The 26,431-nt window shown below is 41.2% G+C and overlaps 1 protein-coding gene across 1 annotated transcript in view; it reads left to right on the top strand.

Annotated features, from left to right (window-relative positions):
* Positions 1–26,431, top strand: part of rngtt (RNA guanylyltransferase and 5'-phosphatase) — a 171,053-nt gene that overhangs the window by 6,703 nt on the left and 137,919 nt on the right. The window contains exons 2-8 of the mRNA XM_088904819.1: positions 523–632; positions 1,449–1,552; positions 4,235–4,323; positions 10,114–10,189; positions 11,132–11,396; positions 12,650–12,759; positions 15,977–16,078. Coding sequence (XP_088760945.1) covers positions 523–632; positions 1,449–1,552; positions 4,235–4,323; positions 10,114–10,189; positions 11,132–11,396; positions 12,650–12,759; positions 15,977–16,078 — 856 coding nt within the window. The remainder of the gene's footprint in view (positions 1–522; positions 633–1,448; positions 1,553–4,234; positions 4,324–10,113; positions 10,190–11,131; positions 11,397–12,649; positions 12,760–15,976; positions 16,079–26,431) is intronic.

Raw genomic sequence — 26,431 nt, 5'->3', positions numbered from 1 at the left:
CCCTAAGGTGTAAACGCAGAGGCGTAACGAGGCCGCAGACTCACAGCTTTTTTTTTTTAAGGCGAAGATTAGGAAACGTTTATTAAAGCAAAGAGCTGTGGGTATTTGGGGAAAGTTTCCCCGTCAGCTCTTAAGACTCGGGGCGCTTTTAAGAATCGGATGGTTTAAATTTTGTTTAGTGTCATTTATTTTCTGAACTTCCAAATGAGCTAGTTGGGCCTTTCTTCCTGTTTATATTCTTTCGTATGTCTTGAGGCAGACGTTCTTGTTGTTCAGTGCTTTTGTTTAGTTAACTTCTAAAGTTCCCATTCGATGTGACACATACCATACTAAGAATTGTCCGTATTCACACTGTGAACTGCAAAGCTTTTAAGGTATCTGAGATGTTAAATAATGTGACACATGTTCCTTTACTACTGCTTATGAAAAGTAATGTCTGGTTGTGGCACCCAGAAAAGATGCTGAAGAAAAATTCTGTGATCCAGTCCATATTTTATGTTCTTTTTCTGTCCCCCCCCCCAGGTAAATTCCTGCCCATGAAGACAATGTTAGGGCCAAAATACGATGACTTGGTCCAGGAAGAGAACAGGTTCCACCCCAGCATGCTGTCAAACTATTTAAAGAGTCTTAAGGTAAGCTGTAGCAGACCGAGTGCCGGTGTACTGGCTGTAGTTAGGTGCTGGGCTCACGTGCTCTGGCATGATGGGGGTGTGGTTGGTGGTGGCACTGTGGCTGAGGATCTGCGCCTGTGGCTGGAAGGTTGCCGGTTCAAATCCCACGGCTGGCAGAGGAGTCCAACTCCGCTGGGCCCCTGAGCAGGGCCCTTATCCCCAACTGCTCCAGGGGTGCCGTATAAATGGCTGACCCTGCAGTCTGACCCCAAGCTTCTCTCCCTGTCTGTGTGTCTCATGGAGAGCAAGCTGGGGTATGCGCAAAGACAAATTCCTAATGCAAGAAATTGTATATGGCCCATAAAGTGATCTTATCTCATGATTTTGGTTGCTCAGCCCAGAGCATGTGAATCACTGCTTCGCCTCTGTAGCAGCTCTAGAATACTTCTGAAACCTCCTGGCTCCTCCTTTATCATTATATTTCATCTTAGACTAGTATCACGGTGATCCTCTGAGCTCTTAACTGCCCATATCACATGATTTGGGATTTAGCCCACATTATCTGAAATCTGTTCTGCATTGAATTACCACCACTCAGTGGGTATCTTAAGCCTTTGTTTACATTACGTTTGTTTGAATGTAAAGACAACAGGCATCTGATGTTATTGTAAGCTAGCAAATCTAATATGTTCTGTTGACAGTGTTCTTCCACACTGTGGGCTACAGTACATCTAATAATTGAAGTTCTTAACACCAACAAACAATGGCAAAAAAAGACATATATATATATATTACAGCAGAAACAAATAATAGACTAAAGCCTTTTCTTCTTTTTAGGTCAAAATGGGGTTGCTCATTGATTTAACGAATACATCCAGATTTTACGACCGGAATGAAATTGAGAAGGAAGGCATTAAGTATGTGAAGCTTGCTTGCAAAGGGTAAGTGTCTTGTGGCTCTGGATTCTGCTCAGTGATAGGATTGAGCAGCCTGGTGAAAGGCTGGATTGTGAACACATCATATAAGACAGGATCCAAACGAGAAGGATTTCCATTTGGCTTCTCTGCCATTTGGTAGTTAGTATTGCATACATTAGTGTTACATTATACTAATGAGTATTGCATGTGGATAACAAAACCATAAAGTACAGATATCTTCTAGACAATATGGAGAAGCAATAAAAATGTAAATAAAAGATTAGGATTTATAGTTAAAAACACAGAATTTAGATGAATGGATTTATTCAAAATAATGAATGCTTTTTGAGAGCATCAGGAATAGATAACTATTGATGCAAACTTGGGTTGCAAGCAACTAGAGCAAGGTAATTTTCTTCGGGTCAATGAACTAATTTCAGTATTGAAGAACTCATCCAGCTGCCTCTTGGGGAAAGACAGGGTATTGACTTCAGCAGCATGACTGGGCGGCTTGTTCGATACTTCCACGACTCGTTGAGTGAAGTGCCTCCTGTTCTCGATTTTAAGGTGCACTCTGGTTCATGTTTCCCTGTTCGTTGTGAAGACATCTGCTGGGTTGGCTTTGTCAGTTTCAGTACCCAAAATCTAAAATACATAGTCATGAATTGCATTATCATTTTTGCTGTAGGTTTTTATGTTGCTATTATAATTTTTTTTCCAATGAAACTGGATTGAGTTCATCCCGGTTAAGGTGATGTAAGTTCAGGTAGGCAAAATGGTGCTTTTTGTGGCATAACCAGAACACGCAGGATTTCTGTCAAGTAAGATCATTTGACAGCTATGGGGGTATGTGAGTAATTCTCTGTTTGTCTACAAAACCTTGTCCGAACACATCTGTGACAATGCAAGACAGGTTTACCTGTTAGCCAGAGGTGTTAACTTGTGCATCTAGTGCTAAAACTGGTGGGGTTTCTGAATTAAAGGAGTACATCATGACATTTTCTGTTTGTCAGAAAGCTTTGGAAAAGTTGACATTAGTAAAATGCAAGCGGAGACAATTAATTGCTGTTAAAACCTCTTAGCAGAGCATCAGGAAACAGTGTCATCAACTCCAAATGTATTGTGCAGGTGTTGAAAGAGCCTAAGATGTATAATATCTGGCTGTTTCAGGCTTTTGCAGTATGGTAAGAGTAGTTCCATTTGCCTCTTTTGTGAATTTAACAAACATTATGTAACATGGTGTGTTGGATACAACTGCAAAACTGTGCTTTGCCTATTTCAAGTCATTGATCTTATCATCTAAGACTTTTTTGTTTTATTGAGAAATTGGGCTTATAAAGACATTTTATCAGCCTTCAAATTTGTATTTGTTTAGGAATAAAACCCAGCTCTGTTTGTATTTTGAATTATGATTGTGTTTTAGCACTGTTGAAGCCAAGCAAAGGGACACTGCATCTTAAAACCATAATGATCATGGATATTTTGGTATTTAATGTTTTGCATACACCACAGTTCTAAACTAGCATTTTTCACAACACTTTGTCCCTGACACAGCTCAAACCTATAGGTTTCCTGCTTGAATCATGTCATTCAGCAGATTATAGTCTATATCTGGTATAGTGGTGCTAGTACGTTTGTGAAAATTAAGAATTGTCTTAATTACTGCATAAATGTGACCTAAAATGTGAAAGACGGTGGTGGCAGTATCATGGTTTGGGGCTGTTTTTCTGCCACGGGACCAGGGCGGCTTGCCATCATTGACAGAACTATGGATTCTGGACTGTACCAGCAGATTCTACAGGAGAATGTCAGGGTATCTGTCAGTGACCTGAAGCTCAACAGAAGGTGGGTCCTGCAGCAAGACAATGATCCTAAACACACAAGTCAGTCTACCAAAGAATGGTTGAAGCAGAAGAAATTTTGCGTTTTGGAATGGCCGAGTCGAAGTCCAGACCTTAATCCAATAGAAATGTTGTGGCAGGACCTGAAGCGGGGAGTTTGTGCAAGAAAGCCCACCAACATCACTGAGTTGAAGCAGTTCTATAAGGAGGAATGGGCCAAAATTCCTCCAAGCTGGAATTGATCAACAGTTACCCTAAACATTTGGTTGAAGTCATTGCTGCTCAAGGGGGTCACACCAGTTACTGAAAGCACAGGTTCACATACTTTTTCTGACAAAGACATTTAATGTTGGATCATTTTGATCAATAAATGAATGAAAAAGTATATACTTTTGTGTGTTTTGTTTTATTGGGTTCTCTATCTATTTTTATGACTTAGATGAAGATCTGATCACATTTTATGTCATATTTTTGCAGAAATTTAGAAAATTCTGAAGGGTTCACAAGCTTTCTAGGACCACTGTATAATGATTATATAATGATTTTTCACAGCACTCAATTTAAACATCCTTGTGTAAATTACAGCCAATATAGATCGATGTCTAATTTTGTCCCTTGCACTCTATAGTAATGGTATATCTTAAGTTTTAAAGAACTGTCCTTCTTGAAGGATTTTGATCAGGGCTGCGAGAACAGATTTTGAGACCCAAAGGAATGCAGCTGCTGTAAAAGTTCAGACCAACTGGTTTAGGTGGCCGAGTGCAGGTTATGAATAGATTTCAGAAAGCTCTTCAGAGATGGTTCACACTGCATTGAAACCAGTGGAGCTTGTTCTCTTTTTCTCATTCCTTTTCTCCCCCTTTAGGCATGGAGAGTGTCCTACGGCAGAACACACAGAAATGTTCATCAGGCTGTGTGAGCACTTCATGGAAAAGAATCCTACTGAACTAATAGGTATGAAGGCATGTATAGTGTTGGAGGCCAGGAATAAACCCCGGTTCACCATGTACTGTTTGCAGAGAGACTGAACATCTTTCACAAGCTTGAACTCTGACATTCATCGTGTAGTCATGTGTGATTTCTTTCCCAAGAGCCATAGCGTAACCCACATTTCAAAACTCGAAAATGGTTTCATTGCCTGTACTGATGTAGTCATTGAAGCAGTGTAGCACATTCTGGTCATTTCCCTCGCAACCAATGGCATTGTTGCATGACTGTATTGGATAGGGTCTCATTTTCAAAGAACAGTTATCAATATGTAATGTGTATGTTGCATAATATCCCTTTTTTTCTGTTGATGTCATGATTGACTCTAATACTGGTGCCCAAATGTTTCCAGTTCACAACAAACAGCCATTACACAATCTTAAACAATATTCCTTTGTTTCCAGGGACTGTCTTCAATGTCAGATGTAAATAGTTATTTGTAATTAAGCAAAAAATGATGCATTGCCTCGATGTAGTTAAAACCACTTAATGTTATGGATGGCTAGTCTTTCTGCTGCTCTGACTTGCTCATAATCAGTGGTGATCTCTGCTGCACTGGTTGCAGACAGGCTGATTTGACCCCGTACCTTCAGCTTCAGCCATGCATCTCCAGAACAATTGCATTAGCAATTAGGAGATGGAATGCATATGTCACAGACTGCCTAATCTCATTAAGGGTCATTGCCTGTGGAAATTAAAACAGTTAAGGCAGAGGTTAATAGCCTCCAGCAAGTGCAATATGACAGGAGTCTGGGAGTGATGCACTTTTTCCTGAAGGCAAAACACCTCTTCTCATTTGTGTCTCTCCCTTTCAAATGTCAGAATCAGTACCAGGCAATTTCCAGTAAATTAATCTCCCCCTAATAACTTTGAATATTAACACGATAGGAATTCTAAGTGATCATAAAAAAATAATTTGCATGCTTTATTTTTTGAATAGCATCATTTTTATTTCATTTTTGTGGCATTCTGCCAGGAAGAGGGGTCAGGTCTTGTAAAAGAACATGTCAGCTAGTAAATGTTTCGTACACTTGGGGGAGCCAGTGTGTTGCAAACTGTAGTGTATTCTGCCGAGACACAACAAACACTGTTTCACCGATGTCTTTCGGTCTCCTTGTTCATTTGCTCTAGTGCACAGCTGTATTCCTTGACCAGAAACGTGCGTGGCTTCAATTTGATTTGTCTTTAGTTTTCTAAGCGGTCTTCTAGCTCAGGTTTAAAAGGAAAGAATTTTGTTTAAAGTCAGGTTTAACTCATCACCAGATGGGCAGAAGGGCCTCTTCTCATTCTTATTAGAGCTAACACATTTCTGGAGCAAATTTGGAAAGTGCACAAAAGAATTGCACTTTGCGCAGTGATGTCTCTTGGGAGTACGCAGACACTAAGATGAGTGTAAAAATGACATGACAGCACATGCTTAATCGGCTCCTGAATGGATAATTCAGGAGTACTGTGCAGCTGTTACTATCTTATTATTGATGTGCTCGGGTTGAGGCAGCGTGACGCTGCGAGTGTGATCACTAGTTAATTGGTGTCTCTCCCTCCTCGAGAGAGAGCAGCTGTTGACTTAATCAAGAGGCAACTCGAGAGGCGGGCCCGGAAGAGCCCAGGATCCTTCATTGGCTGTCTTGTTCCTGACACTTCTCTCCTGTGGGTTTGAGCAGCGAAGAGACAGCGTGGCGGGGGAACGTGTCATCCGTCAACGGCGCGAAGGCGAAAGTGGAGAAAACTGCCTGTCGTCTTTCCAGGCGGCTCCCTCCCTGCTTTTCACAATAGGCGGGGTCAAGATTTCTAGTGCGGTTATAATTTTTTTTTTGGGGAGCATCTTGAAATGATTAACTGAGACCGAATTTACCTCAAGTACAAAGGACAACAAAAAATATACGAGGCTAAAAGCTGTAGTTCTTTCTCTTGCTGAACCTGCTGGGGAAAAGCGTGTGGTTGTACAAAGCCTCCGGTTTAGTAACTAAGACATGAGCCTAAATCAAGAGCAGTACAATCTGTGGTGTATATGGTAATGTGTTGCTCATGTGATCCTCCATTTCAAATAATGATTTCTGCAGAGGGTATAATGCCTACAAAATTAACATTCTAACCATCTTTTTAGATATACCTTGAGCCTATCCGTGTTAGGTTCCAGAAATCAAGGAATGGATACCAACATTCGGATGTGTTTTAATAGGGACTTAATGAAACCACTGTATTGGTAGGCTGGCACTTTTTGCCTTGTCAGACCATACATTGTCTTTCCCATTTCAGCACTGGCTTTTTTAAATGGGAAACCCTTCTTGTCACTAAAACAAGCAGCTGCAGTGACCACCCAAAGTGTGATCTGGATGGAGTTTGAGGACCCGCTGAGTAGATCACCCTTCTTTTACATGGCGCCTAATCAAATTTGCTTGTTCAGCTTTGCTTATGACTGCAATCCAATCGCATTGTTCAAGAGAACCTTCGCGTTCTCTTCACCATGTCCTTGCCATCATGGTGCCAGACGCCCCATACAGAGCTGGGGGTTGTTGCTTTGGCAGTGTCTTTGAGAAGCTCTTGCAGGAAATATAACTAGTGTGGTGCGTGATTTTCCATCACCTCCTGACAGACAGGCCTCCCAGGAGAGACTCTCTTATCAGAAGGCCTTCCTCTCTGTGTTGCGAGTTGCAGGCCTGCTGTGCCTTGAGGAAAATACATGAATATATGCGATTTTTTAACAGGGCAGACTGATTCTCTCAAGGTAGTCTCTTGGGTGTTTTTTTGTCTGGGGAAGTAAAAAATGCAGATCCCCCTTTTGTTGGAATGAACCTCAAATTAAGGTTCTCAGATTTTGCATTGCTTTAGGGTTAATGAGATAGAAGGCTAATGGTGTCATTTTTTTTTACAGTTCTTGATTCTGGGGTCTGAGACTGAAACCCAATCAGAAGGAAAACTGCAGTTGTAATTCTTCACCCAAATCATACAGTCTGTCCTTCATAAGGAACAAAGGTGTTTCCATGATGGTGTATGTGTCTTCACTTTATTGCATAGCCAAGATATTTCGGCTACAAACGCTGGGTTATGATGTTCAGCTCAGCGTGCATGTCTGCTGTTAAGTTTGACGCAGTGACTGCAGCTAGTTTAGGGAATCTGAAAGTGTCTTGGTGAGACGGAGGTTGTGGCGAAAAAAAGCCAATTCATTCTATGAGCAGGGAAAATGAAATGCTATAATTAAGGTTCTGTTCTAAAGAACCGTGATGTGTTTAAATGATTATGCTGCTAAAGGTACAATGAGGATATTTGTCTTCAGTTTTTCAGTAGATCTGAAGTAAAACTAATAAGAATTCCTTGCATAAGAACCTGTGATTTTGGGTAATAGAAATTTCTAATTTTTTTGATGAACACCTGGAAAAGGCTTCCAGTTTTCAATTTACTCTTCATGAAACCAACATTTTATCACATATATACTCTTATCTCAAACTCCATGTTGTTTGCCAGTCTCTGATACGTATGCAGTGACTTCAGCACACTCATACCTCAGTTTTATTTCTTAATTCGCTCTGTGGGGCTCAGTCTCTACCTAGACTCATTTGGATACCTGTTCAGTTGTTTATATCTTCATGTTTCTTTACAAAACTGTCAAAAGGTAGTGCAAAAATTGAATTTTTTTGCTAGAAATTTTGAACGGAATAGTCTGATCCCTTTAAAAAGATGACGTGCCATCGGAAGGGACTTGATTAAGATTAAGCTCTCAGACACGTCTCTAGCTTATGTGTTGAAAGGATGGAGAATCGTTATCCATCTACTGTATGTGCATGAAGCCTTGTGTCCCGGTGAAGGATGTGGCTACAGGGAGCCTGTTCCAAAAAGACAGACAAGGCGGACTGAGAGCGCATGACTGCCCTTGGCAGAGACAGGCTCCCAGACTGTCGCTGTTCCGTGGATGAAGGGATAAACGTGGAATCGCCAATCAAGCCTAGCCTGCGTGTCTTTGGAGGTGGGAGGAATCAAGAGGGAAGGTGGAAACTCCACACTGAAAGAAGAAAAACACAAAAAAGAAATGAGTACCAGTGTGAGCAGTTCAGGTCCTTAAGAAGGGCTGTTTTAAGTTAATGATTTGTGAATGGCTGATAACCGTCTCCTGTTTCTGGATTGCATGGGATATTACCTAGGGACCATTGATTTGAGCCTATGTTCCCTAGTTGGTTAACGGTCAGATTATGTGCCATTGTGGATTTGAGGTTCACTGCTTTTTGGGTGATACTAACAACAGACTTGCAATCTGGCTTGCAGACCAATTCAAATGTTGTACTGATGTCTGAGCTTCATGCGTATCTGTCCGGCATAAAGAAATGGATGCATTAGGACTTCTTCCGTGAAAGGTATCATTTTATTTGTGACATAACAGAATTTTGTGTTCGTGGTCTCCCAATATCGGCAGTGCTGAACTCGTTCTCTTGATGGCAGTTAGACGTTTTCATATTACTTTTGATCCTGAGTTGCCATTTGAAGCACGTGGGACAAGACGCATGGGTATCTTTAATACTTAACACGAAATTAACATCCTTTCAAACATAAATGCTGAAGCTTTAATCTATTCCTAGATTTCATTTAGATTAAACACATGTGTTTCCTGACTTACAGAAGTATCTTCTAAAGTTACGGCGTCCTGGCCAAATTTCCCATTGGCCCTTACCAATCATGGCCTCCTAATAATCCCCATCTCTGAACTGGCTTCATTACTCTGCTCTCCTCCCCACTGAGAGCTGGTGTGTGGTGAGCGTTCTGGCGCACTATGGCCGTCGCATCATCCAGGTGGGGCTGCACACTGGTGGTGGTGGTGGAGGGGAGTCCCCATTACCTGTAAAGCGCTTTGAGTTGAGTTTCCAGAAAAGCACTATATAAGTGTAAGCAATTATTATTAATTAAAGTTCTTCTAGGCTTCATCATGTTCCTACAGTTTGTGTACCTGCCCTGTGCAGATTACCTGTCCTCTAAAATTTATAATGGACTTCAAGGCTCTCCTGCCTTTTAAGGTGCTGAATGGTATAGCTCCAGATTTTTTCAAGATTTATTGCATCAGTATAGTCATAATCGGAGATAACTGATTCAAGGCTTCTTACTCTGCTGAAAGCCAGTCTCCACAGAATGGGTGATTTATGCTTTTGGGAGCAGAGGCACAACTGTGGAACATACTGCTCAAATCCATTAGAGACACTGCGAATATCAACGTATACCAATCTCATTTAAAGACGTACCCTTTCACTACAATTTAAAATGTATTATTTACTTTTACCCTTGGCTTTGCAAAGTCAATTTGATGTGCTTTTTGTCTCTTACTTCCATCCGTGTTCATTGACTTGTGCTATATACCTGTAGTATGAGTGTCTTGGTAGCACCAAGAGCAGTAAAATGAAATTATGCAGTGAGGTAACACATTTAGTGGCCTAAGAGCCTGAAATCAAGACACATCAAATCAGAATTTGTTTTAATTTGAAATATTATTATTATTTTTATTTAGAGGTCAAAATAATTCTAATTGAATGTGTTTTGTTTTCTAGTTGTTAGGCCACAAAATGTGTTATTTTATAAGGGGTGTGTAGATGTTCTCTAGGCACTGTATGCAGCAAGGTACAGGAATTAAAGAAGGCTGAGCCACTTTTTTGTACACCCCTGAATAGTACCGTGCTCTTTGAATTACATTTTTCGGAACTTTTGATGTTGTGCTCAGCAGTTCATGGTTTGTGTTGAATATCACAGCACATTTATTCTCTTTTATTTCTTCCCCAGGTGTCCACTGCACACACGGCTTCAATCGAACAGGCTTTCTCATCTGTGCCTATCTGATAGAAAAGATGGACTGGAGGTACGGTCAAGTGAATTCAGTCACCCGCCCTCTTAGTGGCTCCTTCATCTCCTGGCTCATTTCAGAGCGTCTTTCACAAACTGGTCCTGGCGATCACGCAGAGGCGAGACGACGAGCTTATGACTCTTGATTCAAACCCTGATCTGAGGATGCCCCTCGATCAGTCACAGAGCCCCGTTAGTGTCCTCCCTGCTGTGGAAGCAGAGAGGCAGTGTCAAGTCTGTGCTGCTGTAGTGTGGCATCTTGGACGCGGGGCAATGTCAGTGTTCATGCTTTTGGTAATTCCTTGCAGAACAGGGGCCTGCAAACTCTTCCCAGCTGAGCGACTTATAAATATTTTAGCATTGACGGGGAGCAAAGTGATGACGGCTAATGCATTTTAAGTGGTGAAAAATCAGTTTGGAAAGGTCATTGGAATCGTTGTGCGTTCTGCTTGGTGAGAGAAGAGTTTTCTGGAGGCCGTGCTGCATGTCAGAGGCTTAGGAACATGTCGTGCTATAGATGTTTTCTTCTGAGCACACTGTTGTAGGCAAGGCTGCGTTATAAGCCTTGGATGAAATGCGCTTCGGGAATATTTCGGCTCCCGATTTTGGAGAAGAAGTAGCTCACCCTTTTCCACCTAAAATCCGTGAACCTCTGGGCCTTGTCAGTTGGTTCAAATGCGAAACGGGTTGAAGTGATTGTTTAGGTTAATAAATGAACGGCATCGCAAGCAATTTATGACGCATTGGTAGCTTAGCTTTTATTTTTGTTTATCTGCCGATCTTGAAACTGTTTCCAGAAGAAAATCGCAATTGTATTTCTTGACTCTTCAGAAAGAGACTGCTTTCTGGTAGAGAACAGAGAAATGTGATTGGAGGGAGAGGCTGGCGAGCTGTGGGAAGCTGCGGAAGGGCTGGTCTTTTCCCCGCTGAGTGTCCCTTTCCTGCCTCTGGTCCTCAGCATCGAAGCGGCTGTGGCTGTTTTCGCTCAAGCCAGGCCTCCAGGCATTTATAAGGCGGACTACCTGAAGGAGCTGTTTCATCGCTATGGCGACGTCGAAGACGCGCCTCCCGCTCCCGCCCTCCCTGACTGGTGCTTCGAGGAAGAGGAGGAGGACGTGGACGACGACGACGACGGCGGCGGCGGCAACCTCATCGGCCCGGACTCTGGCCCCAGCTCCTCGGGGTCCTTACCAGGCAAGAAGAAGAAGGAGCGCCTAAAATTGGTGAGTTTATGAGTGGGGGTGTGGACAGCGACTCCATGATGTGGCAGCTGGGAGCTGTTTAATGACCTCTTACCGTAACATTGTCTTTTTTTTAACGTGGTCTTGTGGTTAAGTGTCGTCTTGTGGGTCCGATAATTATAATCAGGATGATCGTTTTTCGCACGTATGGCGATAAACTCTGTTTACCCACTGGAGAAAGATACATTTACACACAATATTTTATTTATGTATTTCTTTCAAAGGTACAGTTGCACGTATTCAGGGAAAGGGCACTTTTAGGAATAAAACCTGTTTTATAGTAGTCAGACCCTGGTCTTCTCCATTTTAATGAGTGACCAAAAGAGGGCAGTGTTGGGCCTATTTGTGCCTTGAATACCAGTATCTTGGCTGCTTTACCTGAAACAAAATGAACACAAATCCTTTTCTTCTGCCATTTTAATGGCTAGATTTTCTGGCTTGCTTTTGATTATAGCTGCCTCACCCTGCACCAAGCCTTTCTTTGTGTCCTTTACTATAGAAATAAAGTGTTCAAACAGTGTTTATATGGCACGATCTTTTACTCCATGCCTTGAAGTACTTACGTGTCCAGATTACTGTTTGCAGAGTTTGTTATCCTGAGGGGAAAACCCAGAAATTCCTAATCTCACTTGGTGAAATCTGTGTCAAATCTTTGTACTTACCATGAAGTACCTCAGATATCCCTACAGAGTCTTTAAGATCAAGCTCTCCATAATAACCCCTTATTCAAATAGTCATTTCCACCGTGTTTAATTGAACCTTTTTACACTGTCTCTTATCACATTTAATAAAAGTAATTCTCAAAAATTCCTTTTCTTTGGATTTGCCCTGATGATCATTTTACCAATTCAAAAGCCTAAGAATTGACTGTTAAAATGAAGTTGGGTAGAAGATCGTTGTATAGGATGACTTGCTGTTTATCCAGTGGGCTTCAGAGCCTTGTGTTGCAGTGATTATCTTCCCTGATATACATCCACACTGTCTTCTATTGTTTGTTTGGGTTTGTTTAATATTGCATTATAATATTGTTTGTTCTTAATGTTCATACCTGTTGCTTATCTGCGTTTATGTAATTTTATAATGATTTTATCATCCCCAAATCAATCATTTGTTTTTTAATATTCATGTTGAATCTCTTGATATGATACTTCTGCTTTTCATACAAGCTCCCTGAAGTAAAGCACAAATAAATGTTTGCCTGCATCACGCAACATGTACAAGTGTTTGTTTTTCAGGGCGCTGTGTTCTTAGAAGAAGTTCAAGTTAAAGGCGTCACACAAGTTACAACTCAGCCAAAACTTGGGCAAATACAGAGGAAATGTCAGGATTTCTGCGAATGGGAGAAGTAAGTTTAGATTTTTAGTTTAGAAGTTTAGAACTCTTCTGTTTTTGTTGAATGTTTTATGTCTGTTGTTGAATGTTTTCATTTTCTTATTAAATTGCTTGGATGCATATCTGGATGAGCTAAGGAAAAAAATGTTAAACGCCAGTTATGGTGGGTGCTGCTGCGAAGATCTGAGCTGATTGCCAGCAGTGCTCTCTCAATTAAGAGAAGACACTTTTGAATTGATTAAGATTGACAGTTTGTCAGCAGTCAGTGGTTTTAATGGAATAGATTTGCTTTAGCTGTTGTTATTCTTTATATCTACCTATCTAAATATTTCTCATTGCAACCTAATAATGTTGAACTGTGTTGAAATTAAAAAACACAGTCATTGAAATAAGGAGTCATGGTTATCCACAGGATCTAAAGTGCAGCTTCCCACTTATTAATGAAAGTCTGTCTGCCTTTGGACATTATGCTGGCTTTGCAGTTTCTCTCCAGATTAGTACAGGTTTGCTCCGTCTATTCTAGGCTTTTAAACTACAGTAATTGTTTTGGAACTGGCTTGAAACTATCCAAACATAATTGTCAGTGCTAGTGGTGAAAATGCTGTTGACAAGTTTAGATAAGGATGCTTCTGTATGTGCTTGACCCTGAAACATTTAAAAATCCTAACACACGTTACTGATAGCCTAGCTCCTGTGAAAAATCTTCATTTCCTTCGTTCATTTTCCCCTGGTTCACAAATGAACTATACTCTGTGAAGCACGCATTGTATTGAGTGACTGTGGAAGCAGTCGGGGCTGGATGTTCATCTATCTTATGAACAACATCTGCAGGCCTATGGAGATGCCCTTGAGACAGCCAGGTCCTCCTCCTCGTCTTACTGAGAAGGGCCACTGCAGTCCCACACAGTCCTCTCTTCAGATATCCATAAAACACCTGATCCACCTGATAAGTCTGCTTTTCCTCCATGTTCTGAACAGTGCAACACGTTCACGCAATTCTTCAACAAAGAGATTCATAACACAACCAGTTGTGGACGCAAACATGATGACCACTCCCTTGCCGGCTTTCATGGGTTCACAATGTCATTTTACTGCTGGTGATGCTGCCTCTGTAACTAAACCATGCAGGCTGGTCACTGAAATGAGACCTGCTGCTCCTTCTTGAACACGTTTCCTACACCCCAGCTCAAAGCCACCTTCTCATCTCTTTGGCCTTCTGTTAATAACCCCACGAGAAAGTCACTGAACTCTGGTCTTGTCCCTTTAGGTTTAAATTCTTTTGCTATCACACCTATATTAAAAAAAAGAATGGGGCCAGGACCCCCAAGTACTTAACAAGCATCTGATCTGCTTCCAGTTTCTCTGAGAAAATGAAAATTCTGGAGCAGGCAGTGCGAGCTCAATTAAAACCCCATCTTGCATCTAATGAGGTCTTGGAACCTTTTTAGCAGCAGTTTAGACAAGAATATCGCAATAGTCCTTGTTAAGGTTGTTAATGATTTGCTGATGGCTTCTGGTTTGGAATCACTTAATATTCTTACCATTCTGGACTTAGGTACAGCTTCTGATACTGTCAATCGCAGTGCTCTGCACAAATGCTGGGAAATTTTATAGTAACTATAATAATAATAATGATGATAATTCCTGGTTTAACACCTCGACTCTTGGAGAAACGCCCTGGGATTTGTAATGACCACAGAGAGTCAGGACCTCAGTTTTATGTCTTATCCAAAGGACGGCGCCTTTTTACAGTATAGTGTCTATACCCCTATTTTGTGGGGTGGTACTGCTCCTTCCTTTTAATTAGTTTATCTCTGATTTGGCTACTGTGAACCAGATTGATTGTATTATCTACAAGGCTCATACAAAATGGGCTTTTTTTAAAGTTTAATCTTGTCCCACTTTCTTGGGGGTCTGAGACATTTAGATTTTAGTATTTACATGTTGCTCCTTGGTCAAAACATTTCCCATCATGGTCTTGAGTTCCGCTGCTGTGATCACAGCACTCTGATTTATTTGCATACAGCTGTAGTCTCTCTCAGGAAGATAAGCGCAGGACTTTAATGCAGCACTACTTTAGGCTGAGCTGTCGCCAGTCTGAGGTTGTGTTTTTTCAGGCTCATAGACTCCTATCATTAACTTCATAAAGTTCTGGATGATGGTGCTAAAGTCAACCCTTTGATAGAAATTAGAAACCTTGGCGGTACTTCTAATCCTGTGTTGTCATTTGGGGACCGTGTTAGGAAAGTCACATAAGTATCTTTCTCCTACCTGCTTAACATTGCTCAGTTGCTCTGCCTATGTCATGTTTAACTACAGAAACAAGCCTTTATTTCATTACAATTCAACTGTTGTAATGCCTTACTTACTGGGATGTACTCTGAGATATTAAATTGCCTCTGGTAGGTCTGGACTTCTGTAGCTTACAGTAGGTTCTCACTAAAAGTATTCTGCATCAGCACATAACTCCCATCCTCCGTAAATTGCACTGGCTTCCAGTAAAGTTCAAACAGCCTGAGGGTCTCCTGATGCTGATATAATGAGCTGAGTGGTCTAGCTACAGATTATTTTGGGGATGTATTGCATGAATATGGCCCGGCTCTTGATGTGAGTATGTGCTGGTCCTGACCTCCTTGCAGTGCTGGAGAAGAGGTTGATTGGAGTAGGCAATGGGGCAGTCCTGATTGCAGCACTGTGCAAAACCCTTTTCAAAACCCTTGTCACTAAAGCTTTTGATTTGTATTTTTCTTTCTGTCTTGGTTCCGCACAGTGAATATGCTGTGCTCCCCCCCCCCCCCCCCCCCATATTTTTCTGTTGCTTTTCTTGTGTATTATATGCAAGCTATTGTACCGCTCTTTGATGTTCTTCAAATCACTCTTAAATAGAACTATTTTTACAATCCTTTGTCCTTTAAAAGTGTCTCGGGAAAAAAAAACGGTATTTTGCAGTAGCTACAATGGATAGAAAAATAATGCAGCTCTCTGTCTATATATGTATGCGGGTCACAATATTTCATCCCGAGGAGAAAAATAAGGCCTTCAAAGGGTCAGTGGGTTCTAGTGTATGAAATTAAGTTTCAGTCCAAGACTCTGAGTAGTATTGCTGATATTTGGTCAAAAATCGCACCGCTCGTGTTCTGTCTTATATTGGCCAAGAATGTGAGGTTAGCCTTGTGAAGGTTTTTCTTTAGCGACGCTGTGCTGACCGGATCCCGATTTGTGTCGTCTAGGTCAGGTTTTCCAGGGGCCCAGCCTGTGTCCATGGACAGGAAGAACTTGTGCCTGCTGGAGCAGAATGCTTACAAAGTCAGCTGGAAAGCAGATGGCACGCGGTGAGTGTATTGGATTCGAAAAATCTTTCTCTTCTGTTCATGGCTTGAGTCATCGCAGCAGCGCAGGAATCTAGATGTGGGGGATCTTGAAGGCAGGGAGACTTCTGGTGTGCACACATGTATAAGAGATGACTTGGGAGGATCGGGCTGAATTTGAACTCGAGTCGTCTTATTGTTTCCTGCGTCACTTAGTGGTATCCAGATCGTGACTGGATTTGGGTATTGAACCTTACGGCTGATATTCTTTTGCAGGAAAATAAGAACAAAAATATTTAGTCAAAATGCAGGTAAAGGAAGCCCAGATAAACCTGCACTGCTTAATGTTTTCAGGAAGGTGGCTGTTATTACCAGTGTATCGGTTCACATGTTAATTTATCGTATGTGCCTTTCGAATCACATCGTGCTCTGGTGGAGGATGTTAAAGACCTGCAGGTGAGCGTTTCTGGTTGGAACAGTTGACAGCCTCGCTGCTCAGACCTCAGCTGACAGAAGGCATCACAGCCTCTGTCCTGACTGCTCAGTGAGGGGGTGCCTGTAGAGGTGTCAGCCAGGAGACGCCTTTTACTTGGTACCTTTCAGCTCACATTGCTGTTTACATTAGTAATGGTACAGCTGCAACATTTACATGCATTTTGATGAAGACTGCTGAAAACTAAAAATTTGATTTACATTATCCTCAGAAGAGCACAAGGAGGCTTACAAATGCAAGGAGGCCGTTTGGCCCATTTCACTCACTTGGTAGTTCATTAATCTGAGGTTCCCATCCAGCCATTTTTTGAAGTCTCTTGGCTTCAAACACATGGCTGGATAGCTTGTCTAGTTTTCCCCACAGTCCCTACGGTATGCAGGGTCTTCTTATCGAGCTTCTCTGTCAGGCCCTGCGTGACACATGGCCCTGCTCCCAGATATTGCTGTGTTGGGGTATGCTCAACTTTGTGGTCTGTGTTTTGGGGTGCAGCTAAGAAGATGGGAGAGCTTACGAAGAAGAGGCACTTTTAGTAGCTGGTAGTTAATTGATCCAAGGATCTCTTCCAACCATTTCTGGAAAGAAGCCAGGATATTGGCTTCAACAACATGGCTGGGTAGCTTGATCTATACTCACACAATCCTTTGGGTAATGAATGGCTCCTGTTGTCGGTTTTAAATGTACTTCCAGACAATTTCCATCTTGTGCCCTCTGGGTCATGTTTCACGGTTCGTTCTGAAGAAATCTCCTGGGCCGACTTTGTCAGTACCTTTTGAGGATTTTGAATGCTTTTATTATACTTTATTGGATCTCGAATACCTGTTTCGGGTCCCTTCATACTGTAGGCTCCTCTGTTCAGGGCTAAATTTTTTTTTCTTTTAGCCTGTGAGTGTAGGACATTTCCTACAGCCCCAAAATGTGTCAGGTTCCTCTTCTCTAAACGAACACACAATATCTTTTCAAGAATGCAGTGACCGAAATTGTATACAATATTGTAGTACCAGTTCATAATGCAGTTGTTACATAACCTCCCTTGATTTTAATTCTGCAGTATTGGACTGTAGAGTGTCTTGCAAACGTATTCAGCCATTTCCTATGACGCCCCATTTTGTAAAACTTTATAATGATGCCTACATTAATTTTTAAACTAAGTATTTTAGACCATTCAGAATCTGAATGGTCAGACTGAAGACTTCTAAGGGTAATTAAGTCACATAAAATGGCCAGCAAAAACTAAAGATAAAAAAGCTGAAATAAATTGATTACACACAGTGGGCTGTGTACAGGAGATCCCCTGGGAAGGAAGAGTGGGATAAAATTGCAAAGTCCAGGTGTGCAAAGCTGATAGAGGCTTATTCACACAGACTTACTGCTGTAATAAATACAAGAGGTGCTTCCACAAAGTATTAGTTGACAGGGGGGGTGTACACACTAATGCAACCAGGGTGTTGTAGGTTTTTTAATTTCAATTTTATTTGTTTTTCCTCTTGAATTTTGTTGGTTGCAAGGTCACATCAAAGATGGAAAAATGTCTCACATGATTTATCTTGATTTCTGGCTTTACATCACAAAAACCTGCAGTTTCAATAAGGGTGTGTAGACTTTTCCACTGTAAGTATTCAGATCTGTGAACTCAACATTTGGTGGAACCACATTTGGCAGCAAATACAGTCTCAAGTGTTTTTAGGTATGTCTCTTCCAGTGTAGCGCACACTGCTATACATTTCTTTGACTGATTTTCTCCAATTCTCTCGGGTTGCTTGGAGCTCACTTACAGATGAGGCTCAAGACCTTCTACAGATTCTCAATAGGAGTCAGGATGGGACTTTGACTTGAACACTCAAGGACATTCTTATTCTTAAGCCACTGCAGTTTAGCTTTAGCCTTGTGCTTTAGATTATCGTCGCGCTGAAAGATAAATTTCAATCCTGGTTTTAACCTCTTGCACACTGCTAAGGACTTTTCCTCCAGTATTTTCCTTTGCATTTTTCCTTCAATCTTGACAAGCTTTTCGGTGCCTGCTGATTAGAGGAATCCCTGAAGCATGATGCTGTCACCCCCATGCTTAACTGTAGTGGTGATCTTGACAGGGAAATGTGCTGTACAGGGTCTGTGCCACAGGTAATGTTTGTCATTCAAACCAGAAACAATCAGTTCTGGTCCCATCTGACAACACCATTTGCAGCATCACTCGGTGCTTTGTTGCAAGCCTCATGCAGGATATGTGCAGTGAACAGGATATTCTTGACTAACGCACATCATCTCTCTTCTCAGCCGTTGAGCTCTATAGCTCTTTCGAAATTGCTGTTGTCCTCACAGTGGCCCCCCTCACCAGTTTTCTCCTTGCCCAGCTGCTGTTTGGAAGGACAGCCTAATTTAGGTAGTGACTGCTTTGGGAGATACAGCTTTTGTCCAAGTTTGCTAAGTTCAAAGGGATATTCAGCATCATTGAAATGTTTTTATAGTCTTTTCCCCATCTGTGCCTTTCTACAACTTTACCCCTCAGTTGTTTTGAAAGCTTCTTGCTCCTCATGGTTGAATCTTTGCTTGAAATTCACTACCGGACTGAGAAGCCTTACTGAGAGGTGTATTTATTCTGAAATCATGTGGCTATTGTAGCACACAGACAGGTGCCACTCAACTTATTGCATGGCTCATTAGGGTAATTTTGCACAGGGCACAAGGTTTTGATTACTAATGAAATCATGCCATTTTTATTTTTTCTTATTACCTATTCACTTCATCCGTTTTTTTTGTCTCCTGCCTTGAGTGTGTGCGGTAGGTAGTGTATAAATCGTGACTTCGGTGTGTGGTGAGCGGAGGTTTTGTTGCTTCTTGCCTTCAAGGCCGTGGCAGAGCTGCAGGGGTTGACGTCTCGCTAGAGGCCGAGAGAGCTCAGGTCGACTGATCCCACACTTTGCTTGGTGCCGCCAGCTGTGCGCCATCACCTGGGCAATGCCATAGTCAGCAAGCGACATGACCTGGGTTTGAGCATGTGGGGTCGGGATCATAAGCTGCCAGGAATGTCCGGAAATCCTTGAGCTAGAGCTCTGTTTCTGGCATTGTTTTTTTTTTTTAGAAAGTGCTCAGGACCTACAGTGGAAAATACTTTTGGATCTTTCATGGGTCTCTGACCACGGACCTCCAAAGATCCCCTTTCTTTTTAGAACCGTGGATAAAAAAAATCTGTAACATAGTTTTATTTGTGCTCTGTTTGCCTGATTACTTTTAGATGGAGTAAATCCCCACTCGAAAACCCATTAACTACATCAGGTTCATTGAGGCTTGTTTGGTGTGTCCTGAAGTGTTCCAGATAGGCCGTGTTGCTGTAGCTGTCTGAGCCTGGGCTTTGCTGAAGGCTGCAGACCAGACGTGGGATGGCCATGTGACTGGCCGGCGCTGCGCCACAGCCCGTTGCTCTGATGGAGGAGAGCGCTTTCATTTCTGTAGTTCTCAACAGGGTTTAAAAACTCACTTCCAGCAGGGCCTAGTTCTTTTCCTTCCACCTGTTCCATAATTGGTCAAATTATTTACTTTGCTGCAAAATGGCGGTATTTCTAACCGGACTCTGATGTGTTTTATATATAGTTTTAATATCAATGAAGTGAGCGTTTTGGCTAATCAGCTGTATGCTACACTGTCTGAACCAGAGTGTCCCGTATCGTTGATTTAGTTACCTTACAATGTACGCGATTGGCACAGCTAGTGTAGTGTGTGGCGAAACTTGTCTGCATGGCTTTTCTTTATTAATTACAGATCCTTGTCCCTTGTGGCTCTCGTTAGTGTGTTTTTCCAAATGTGTTGAAGGGACAGAATTTCCTGCAGTACGTACCCTGGTTCTGACAAAGGTGTAGCACGCATTGCTCTGCTAATAAGCCAGACTGGAACTGGGACACTGAATTACGCAGTGCTTGCTGGCGGAAAGAGTTCACTTTAGCTAAAAGACGGGATGATTCTTTTACTAGACAACTACTTGGCGAGCGATTAAGAACACAAGACCCTTTGCCACTGAAGCAGGGAGATGCTGAAGCATGGTTTCCCCCTGGTGCTTGTGTGTGCTGCTTCAGCACAGGAAATCCCTAGGAGCTGTAATTGCTAAGCGTTCATTAACAGTGAAAATGCTCCAGATGAAATAGGAGTGGCTAATTTTCCCTTGGAAACAGTCCTCTGCTCGCTGCATGTCTTGTTTGGTATTGGTTTGTTCACAGCTCTCCTGGCCATACTTCATATACCTTGGTGTTGAAGGTTTTGCTCCGAGAGGTGTTTTTATCACCATATTGGCGTGATAGTATTTGGCCATTGATGTTGATAATCTATTTCCATGTGTACATAAATGTATTCATAAATGTATGTAAATCGAACATAATGTAAGACAAAAGAGTCAGTAAAAGGGTGAGATTCTTTTTTCTTTGCAATCCTTTGTGTATTAAAGGTTCCTCGTAGTGTTGCTGAATGATTCAGCTCGTTCAATTAATTCAAAGCCCAGTGCAAATTACCTTTGAAGGAAAATGTTACATAATTTATCTATTAACTTTCTCTTATCTAGTTTATGTTTCTTAACCTGTTTCTACATCAAAGGGGGCTGTGCTATCGTGCATGAGAGCCTGAAGTGTTTCATAAGCAGTGTGGGATTGAGATGAGCTGTAAAAAAAAATCCAGTAAATGCAAGTGCTTATAGATGCAGGACAGACAGACTTCGTATCCTCAGTTGTCCTCAGGTATTCAAATGTAGGTTATAGGTCCTACAGTAAAATCCTGTTTTTGAGTAGGAGTTATATAATAATTTAAAAAAAGGTATGGTCCCCTAGTAGAATAGTATCAGGTCAATAACTTTATATGAGTAACATGTAATGCACCTTAAGAGAATGATAGTCCTAGCTGAAATCTTCGTCTGTCTGATAGAAGATATCTTGCCTCAGGAAAAAGAAGAATAAGGAGACGTGTGGTGTGAAAGGCTTGGTCCTTTTCCATACCCACATGTTGCAGGGAGGAGCCCCTTGAGATGAGGGCTGCTCCACTGGACGTATGCACTTCATGGAAATGTTTTGGCTGAGCTTTATCACTCGCCTGGCAGAGCTTCCAAGAGCTTCGACGAGCTGGCGCTGTTTCCAGGACAGTCCTCTTTCTCGTTTGTTCCTGCTGGTTATCAGCCAAGAGGAGTCAGGGGGTTATCTGCCTTCCGTTTTTTTTTTCTGAACGCCTCCGCTGTATCTTCAAAGTCCCATAGACACCGCTGGAAATCAACTTTGTTTTCCCAGCGTTATCGGAACGCGCTGACTTCCCGGTTCAGGCAGCAGCGCGTCTTGTCTCCTCGATAGATTCGGTGTGGTTCTCCATCCTCAGGGGGTGGTTTGTTTAGTAGCACGCACGCTTGTGCGCTGATCGATTTTGCACTAACAAGTCAAATGCATCTTGGAAATGATCACTTCAGTGGAAAGCAGCTGCTGCTTAATAATAATAATAATAATAATAATAGTAAAAATAATAATAAATTCCTTACATTTCTATAGCGCTTTTCTGGACACTCCGCTCAAAGCGCTTTACAGGTAATGGGGATCCCCTCCACCCCCTCCAGCGTGCAGCCCCAGCTGGAGAATCAAAATGGGAAAGTCGTAGGACCTGAAGATGCATCTGTGGTGGAAGCAACACAAAAAAGTAAAAGTGTTTGTACGGTTCACAAAATTGTAAAGAAAACCGGCACTTCAAAATGATGAAGAGTAATAATATATGGGTTTTTATGTGTGCTTTTGTGTGGGAGGCTGGTTTAGATAATTTTTTTCTAATAAATGTTTCTCTTCTGCCCAAAATGAAATGTCCCAGTGCCTGTTGGAGAAAAAGATCTCATTTTTCTAATACTATAACATTAGTTTGGACAAGGAGGAAAATAAAATTGAATCCCCTGATTTGAGGCTATCGGGTGCAACCAGGAATATTATTTTATTGTTTTATGAAAATCTATATAGAGAGCACAGAGGACTTCCAGAGACGTTTTCTTCCTTTACTGCATTACTGAAAATTGTTCAGTAACTAACAAAAAACTCTTGACTTCCTTGGAGCAAGGTCAGAAATCATCATTTAATGTGTGGCTGTTTTACAATGGAACTATTTCCCTAATACAAATTTAGGTAGTAGAGTGGCCTTAAGAACTGTACAAGATTTAATTACTAATCTTTTTAAACAATGTCTTGGTTGCTAAAAGAGTTTGAAGCAGGACATCAGTATGTCTATGTTTTAAAAAATAGCTGTAAGGTACAGTAATTAGATACAACTACATTTCTCTATAAAAAGAACCATAGATTATTCCAGATACTTCTGTTGTAAACAACTTGCAGAGAGTTTAAGTGAGTCTGACAAACTGATGGTATAATGAGAATAATCCTGAGTTATTCCATCACCTCGATATGCTTTGCAAGAATGAGTCACTGTGATGACTTATTGTGTTTAGTGTAGAACTGCTTGTTTTGCTGTAGATTAGACAAAGCTCACAATAAAATGTATATAACTTGTGATTATGAGAGCATTTTGATTTTTTAAAATGATGTAGTTATAAATTAATGTTTGTTTTTTTATTCTTTGTGTTATGTAACTGATCAATTATGCTTTGTCCCTAGGGTGCCTAAAAACACAAATAATTTTTTAAATGACAGGTTCTGAATGCAAGGAAAAAAGGCTTTGATTGGATGTCGTCTTTGTAGTGGTTAAGCTGCCAGTACTGTAGGGTGGAGATTCTTTTATTTCTGTAGAAAATGAGCCTTTATTATTTCCAGGTGTCTCTTAATGATGCTCTTTGTCTTTGAAATGGAGGCTATGTCAGTATGACAGGATTTTTTGCGACATTTTACAAGCTTGGTTTAGGGGCTTTAAAGTGTTATTGTTTTTAAGACATTTTGAAGTGTTAAAATTGTGGGTGGGAGTTGGAATAAAGGAAATCTCTTTCAGAACGGGAAATATGAGACCACGGATGAAATTTCAAAACCTTTACGTGCAATTTGCCACAATGTGTAATGGCTGTCATTTGCACCATTGTTTAGCTCCATATGTGTGTTCTCAAATATTGCTTAATGCCGAGTCAACAACCAAGCACCGTCGGTAACACAGTTCTTCTGAAATGGGCTTACTTTGTTCCACACAGGTATGTCTTCTTAAATGCAGTTGGGTAAAAAATGGGGTGTCAAATGTGGATTAGCCACACTTCTCATAGTTTCTTACTGCATCAACTTAATTACTGTTATGGATATAAGGCAATACTGAGAGGCCTAAGTTGAGTGATTTCTGGTATCTTTAGTGTACTAGCTGGGAATAAGGAAAACAAGAGGTGAGAAAAATGCTCATGATTTATTCACCTGCGATTTACTAAGCTACTCTGACCTCTTGAGAGATGACTGAGGCGTTTCTTACCGAAGATGAAGTGTGTTTGAGCACAGAGGCAATTGATTATTTATATTAGTTTGGGCACTATATGAAACAGAATTAATGCTAAGAATTGTGATTGGTTTGTCACACATTTGTCACGTTCTTTGCACCAGAGTGGTGTAATATTGAGTAATTCTGGTTTTGAATAATATGATTTGTCTGTTGACGTGACACAGAGCTTTCACTTGGAATGCAGCGTTTATAAGGACACTGGGTGTCATACTCTGATACTTCTAAAGTCAGATATTTTCCTTTTTTTTAATTTTATGTTGGTATGTAGGATTTTTGAAACTCTTGTGGCAACTATTGTGCTGTATTTGATTGTGTTACAGATTTTTCAGGTACCATTGTCAACAGAGCCCCAGAATCTCTCAAGCCGAGCCATTGTTTCAATTTGTTTTCACCATAAGTCTCTGTTAAAAATAAGAATGTTACACAAGAGTGTCTCACAACAAAATGGCACACACGGAACATTCCTGCAGAAACCAGCTCATTTTCAACGGATCACAATCTAGAAGATTTTTCTAACAGAAGCTCTTGAACTTTGAATTGCTACTGTTGTAACCAACAAACAAACACCATATGTCAGTCAACCAAAATTATTGCAAAATAACGTTTTATTAATGAAGACAGTGCTCATAACGTGCAGAAAATCCACAGCAAATAACCAGTAGAACAAGAGAGAGGGTAGAAACGAGAGGAAGTTCCTGTGGTAGTTAGAAGGTGATTGATCCAGGGGTCTCATCCAAACATTTCTTGAACGAAGCCAAGATATTGGCTTCAGCCACATGGCTGGGTAGCTTGGTCTGCACTCCTACAGCCCTTTGGGTAAGGAACTGCCTCCTGTTCCCGCTTTTAAATGCTCTTCCACGTAGCTTTAATCAGACACCATGCTCTTGGGGGGCAGTGTAAAAGCTGGTGTTTGTGCAGAGGCATACCATGTCGTCTGCATGCGAGGGCCTTGAATGCCTGATTCCAAGTTTTGATTAAGTAGCAGGTGCTGAATAATCGCTGGGTAATAAGCCTGAAGAGAATGCACGCATCTGAGGCTCTAACCGTTGTCTTGAATGGTGATTATCTGCAAATAAAGCGAGAAACCCGCTTTAATCTCGAAAACAGATAAGGCAGAGACAGAAGCGAAGACAGATGCTGTTTTGTGCAAAGCAGGCAAATCTGGGCGCGTGCAGTGCTAATCTGCTGGTAATGTAGTGTTTTTAAAGTTGTGTACTCTGATAAAATCACGTGATTACGATTGGTCTGGTTTAATATCTCCATCACTGTCACTGATTTGCATGAGGTAAAGAATATGGAAGTTATGCTAGGGGTCAGAGGAAATAAAAAAAAAAAACTTGATAGTGATAAATTGCAATCCAGATTCTTGAGGGCTGATGAAATCTGACGGGATTGTATTATTCATTATTAGAGGTATTTTGAAGTCCTTTGTGCATAATGTTTTAAAGTCAGTGACATGTTTTCTTATTAAATGGGGAGGAAGGGAAAAATGAATAAAATAACAACCTGTCATTTTGGGTCTTTCTTTCCTTGTCCTCCAGCATGAATGGTTGGAAAACGGCTGCTTTTAAATTTTAAGATCACTTACACTTTGGGTGTAAAAGGAAATTGATATTAACACTTCGGAACTATGAAGTAAGACTTGTGAGCGACAGGAGGCAAAGGTGTTGGTTTGTAGGATTAGCCATCGGCATATTTATAGCAACTGCGTGTTACACATGACTGGTGAGGACTGCTGTGTGTCGTGAGCATGGTTTCACCGTGCATCCTACTGCGTGTGGAAATATTTTTAAAAATGCAAGAATCTCCAAATAAATAATGTTTCACAGAGGATATGGAACTAAAACTATGCAAACTGTGACAAACCAATAATGGCTCATTATTTTCGGAAGACGGGGCCGCTCATCAGATTAGAAGACGTGCTGGGCGGCTGGGAGGCGGCGCATTTTAGATCACAGCGTCTGTCCGTGCAGCCTTGGCTGAGATACTTTATAATTGGTTGTGAGGATCAGTGATGGAGCATTAAAAATCACCTTCCAAAGCAAGCTACTGCAGTGACGCCAACAGTGGAGATACGCGACGTTCTTCAAAATGTTCACGATCATTTGAAAATCACTTTTTTTAATCATTTCCTCAGTTGAAAGGTTGAAACTGCGGGACTCCAGCCCACACTTCCATTACCAAACTTGTAGAATTTTCCTTGTGAAAAACATCTTGCGCAGTAGGATCTAGGAATGCAAAATGGGTGGTTTTTAAAATCCGCTCTGGGAAATAAAACACGATTAGCTTATTTGTAGTGTCGCAAATGTGGTCAAAGTACGGGTTTTGTACGACCATGTAAAATTTGAAGGCATATTAAATATGCACGATACACTTATCTGTAGGCTCAGGCAATAATAATTCTAACTGGCTAAAGTTAAAAATGATCTAACCACTTTGGTCTTTCTGCAAGACTACATAAA

Source organism: Atractosteus spatula, chromosome 2, assembly GCF_055471065.1.
Source record: "Atractosteus spatula isolate fAtrSpa1 chromosome 2, fAtrSpa1.hap1, whole genome shotgun sequence".
Taxonomy (NCBI): Eukaryota; Metazoa; Chordata; class Actinopteri; order Semionotiformes; family Lepisosteidae; genus Atractosteus; species Atractosteus spatula.
The sequence above is the reverse complement of the archived record's forward strand: the minus strand, read 5'-3'. Positions and strand labels throughout refer to the sequence as shown.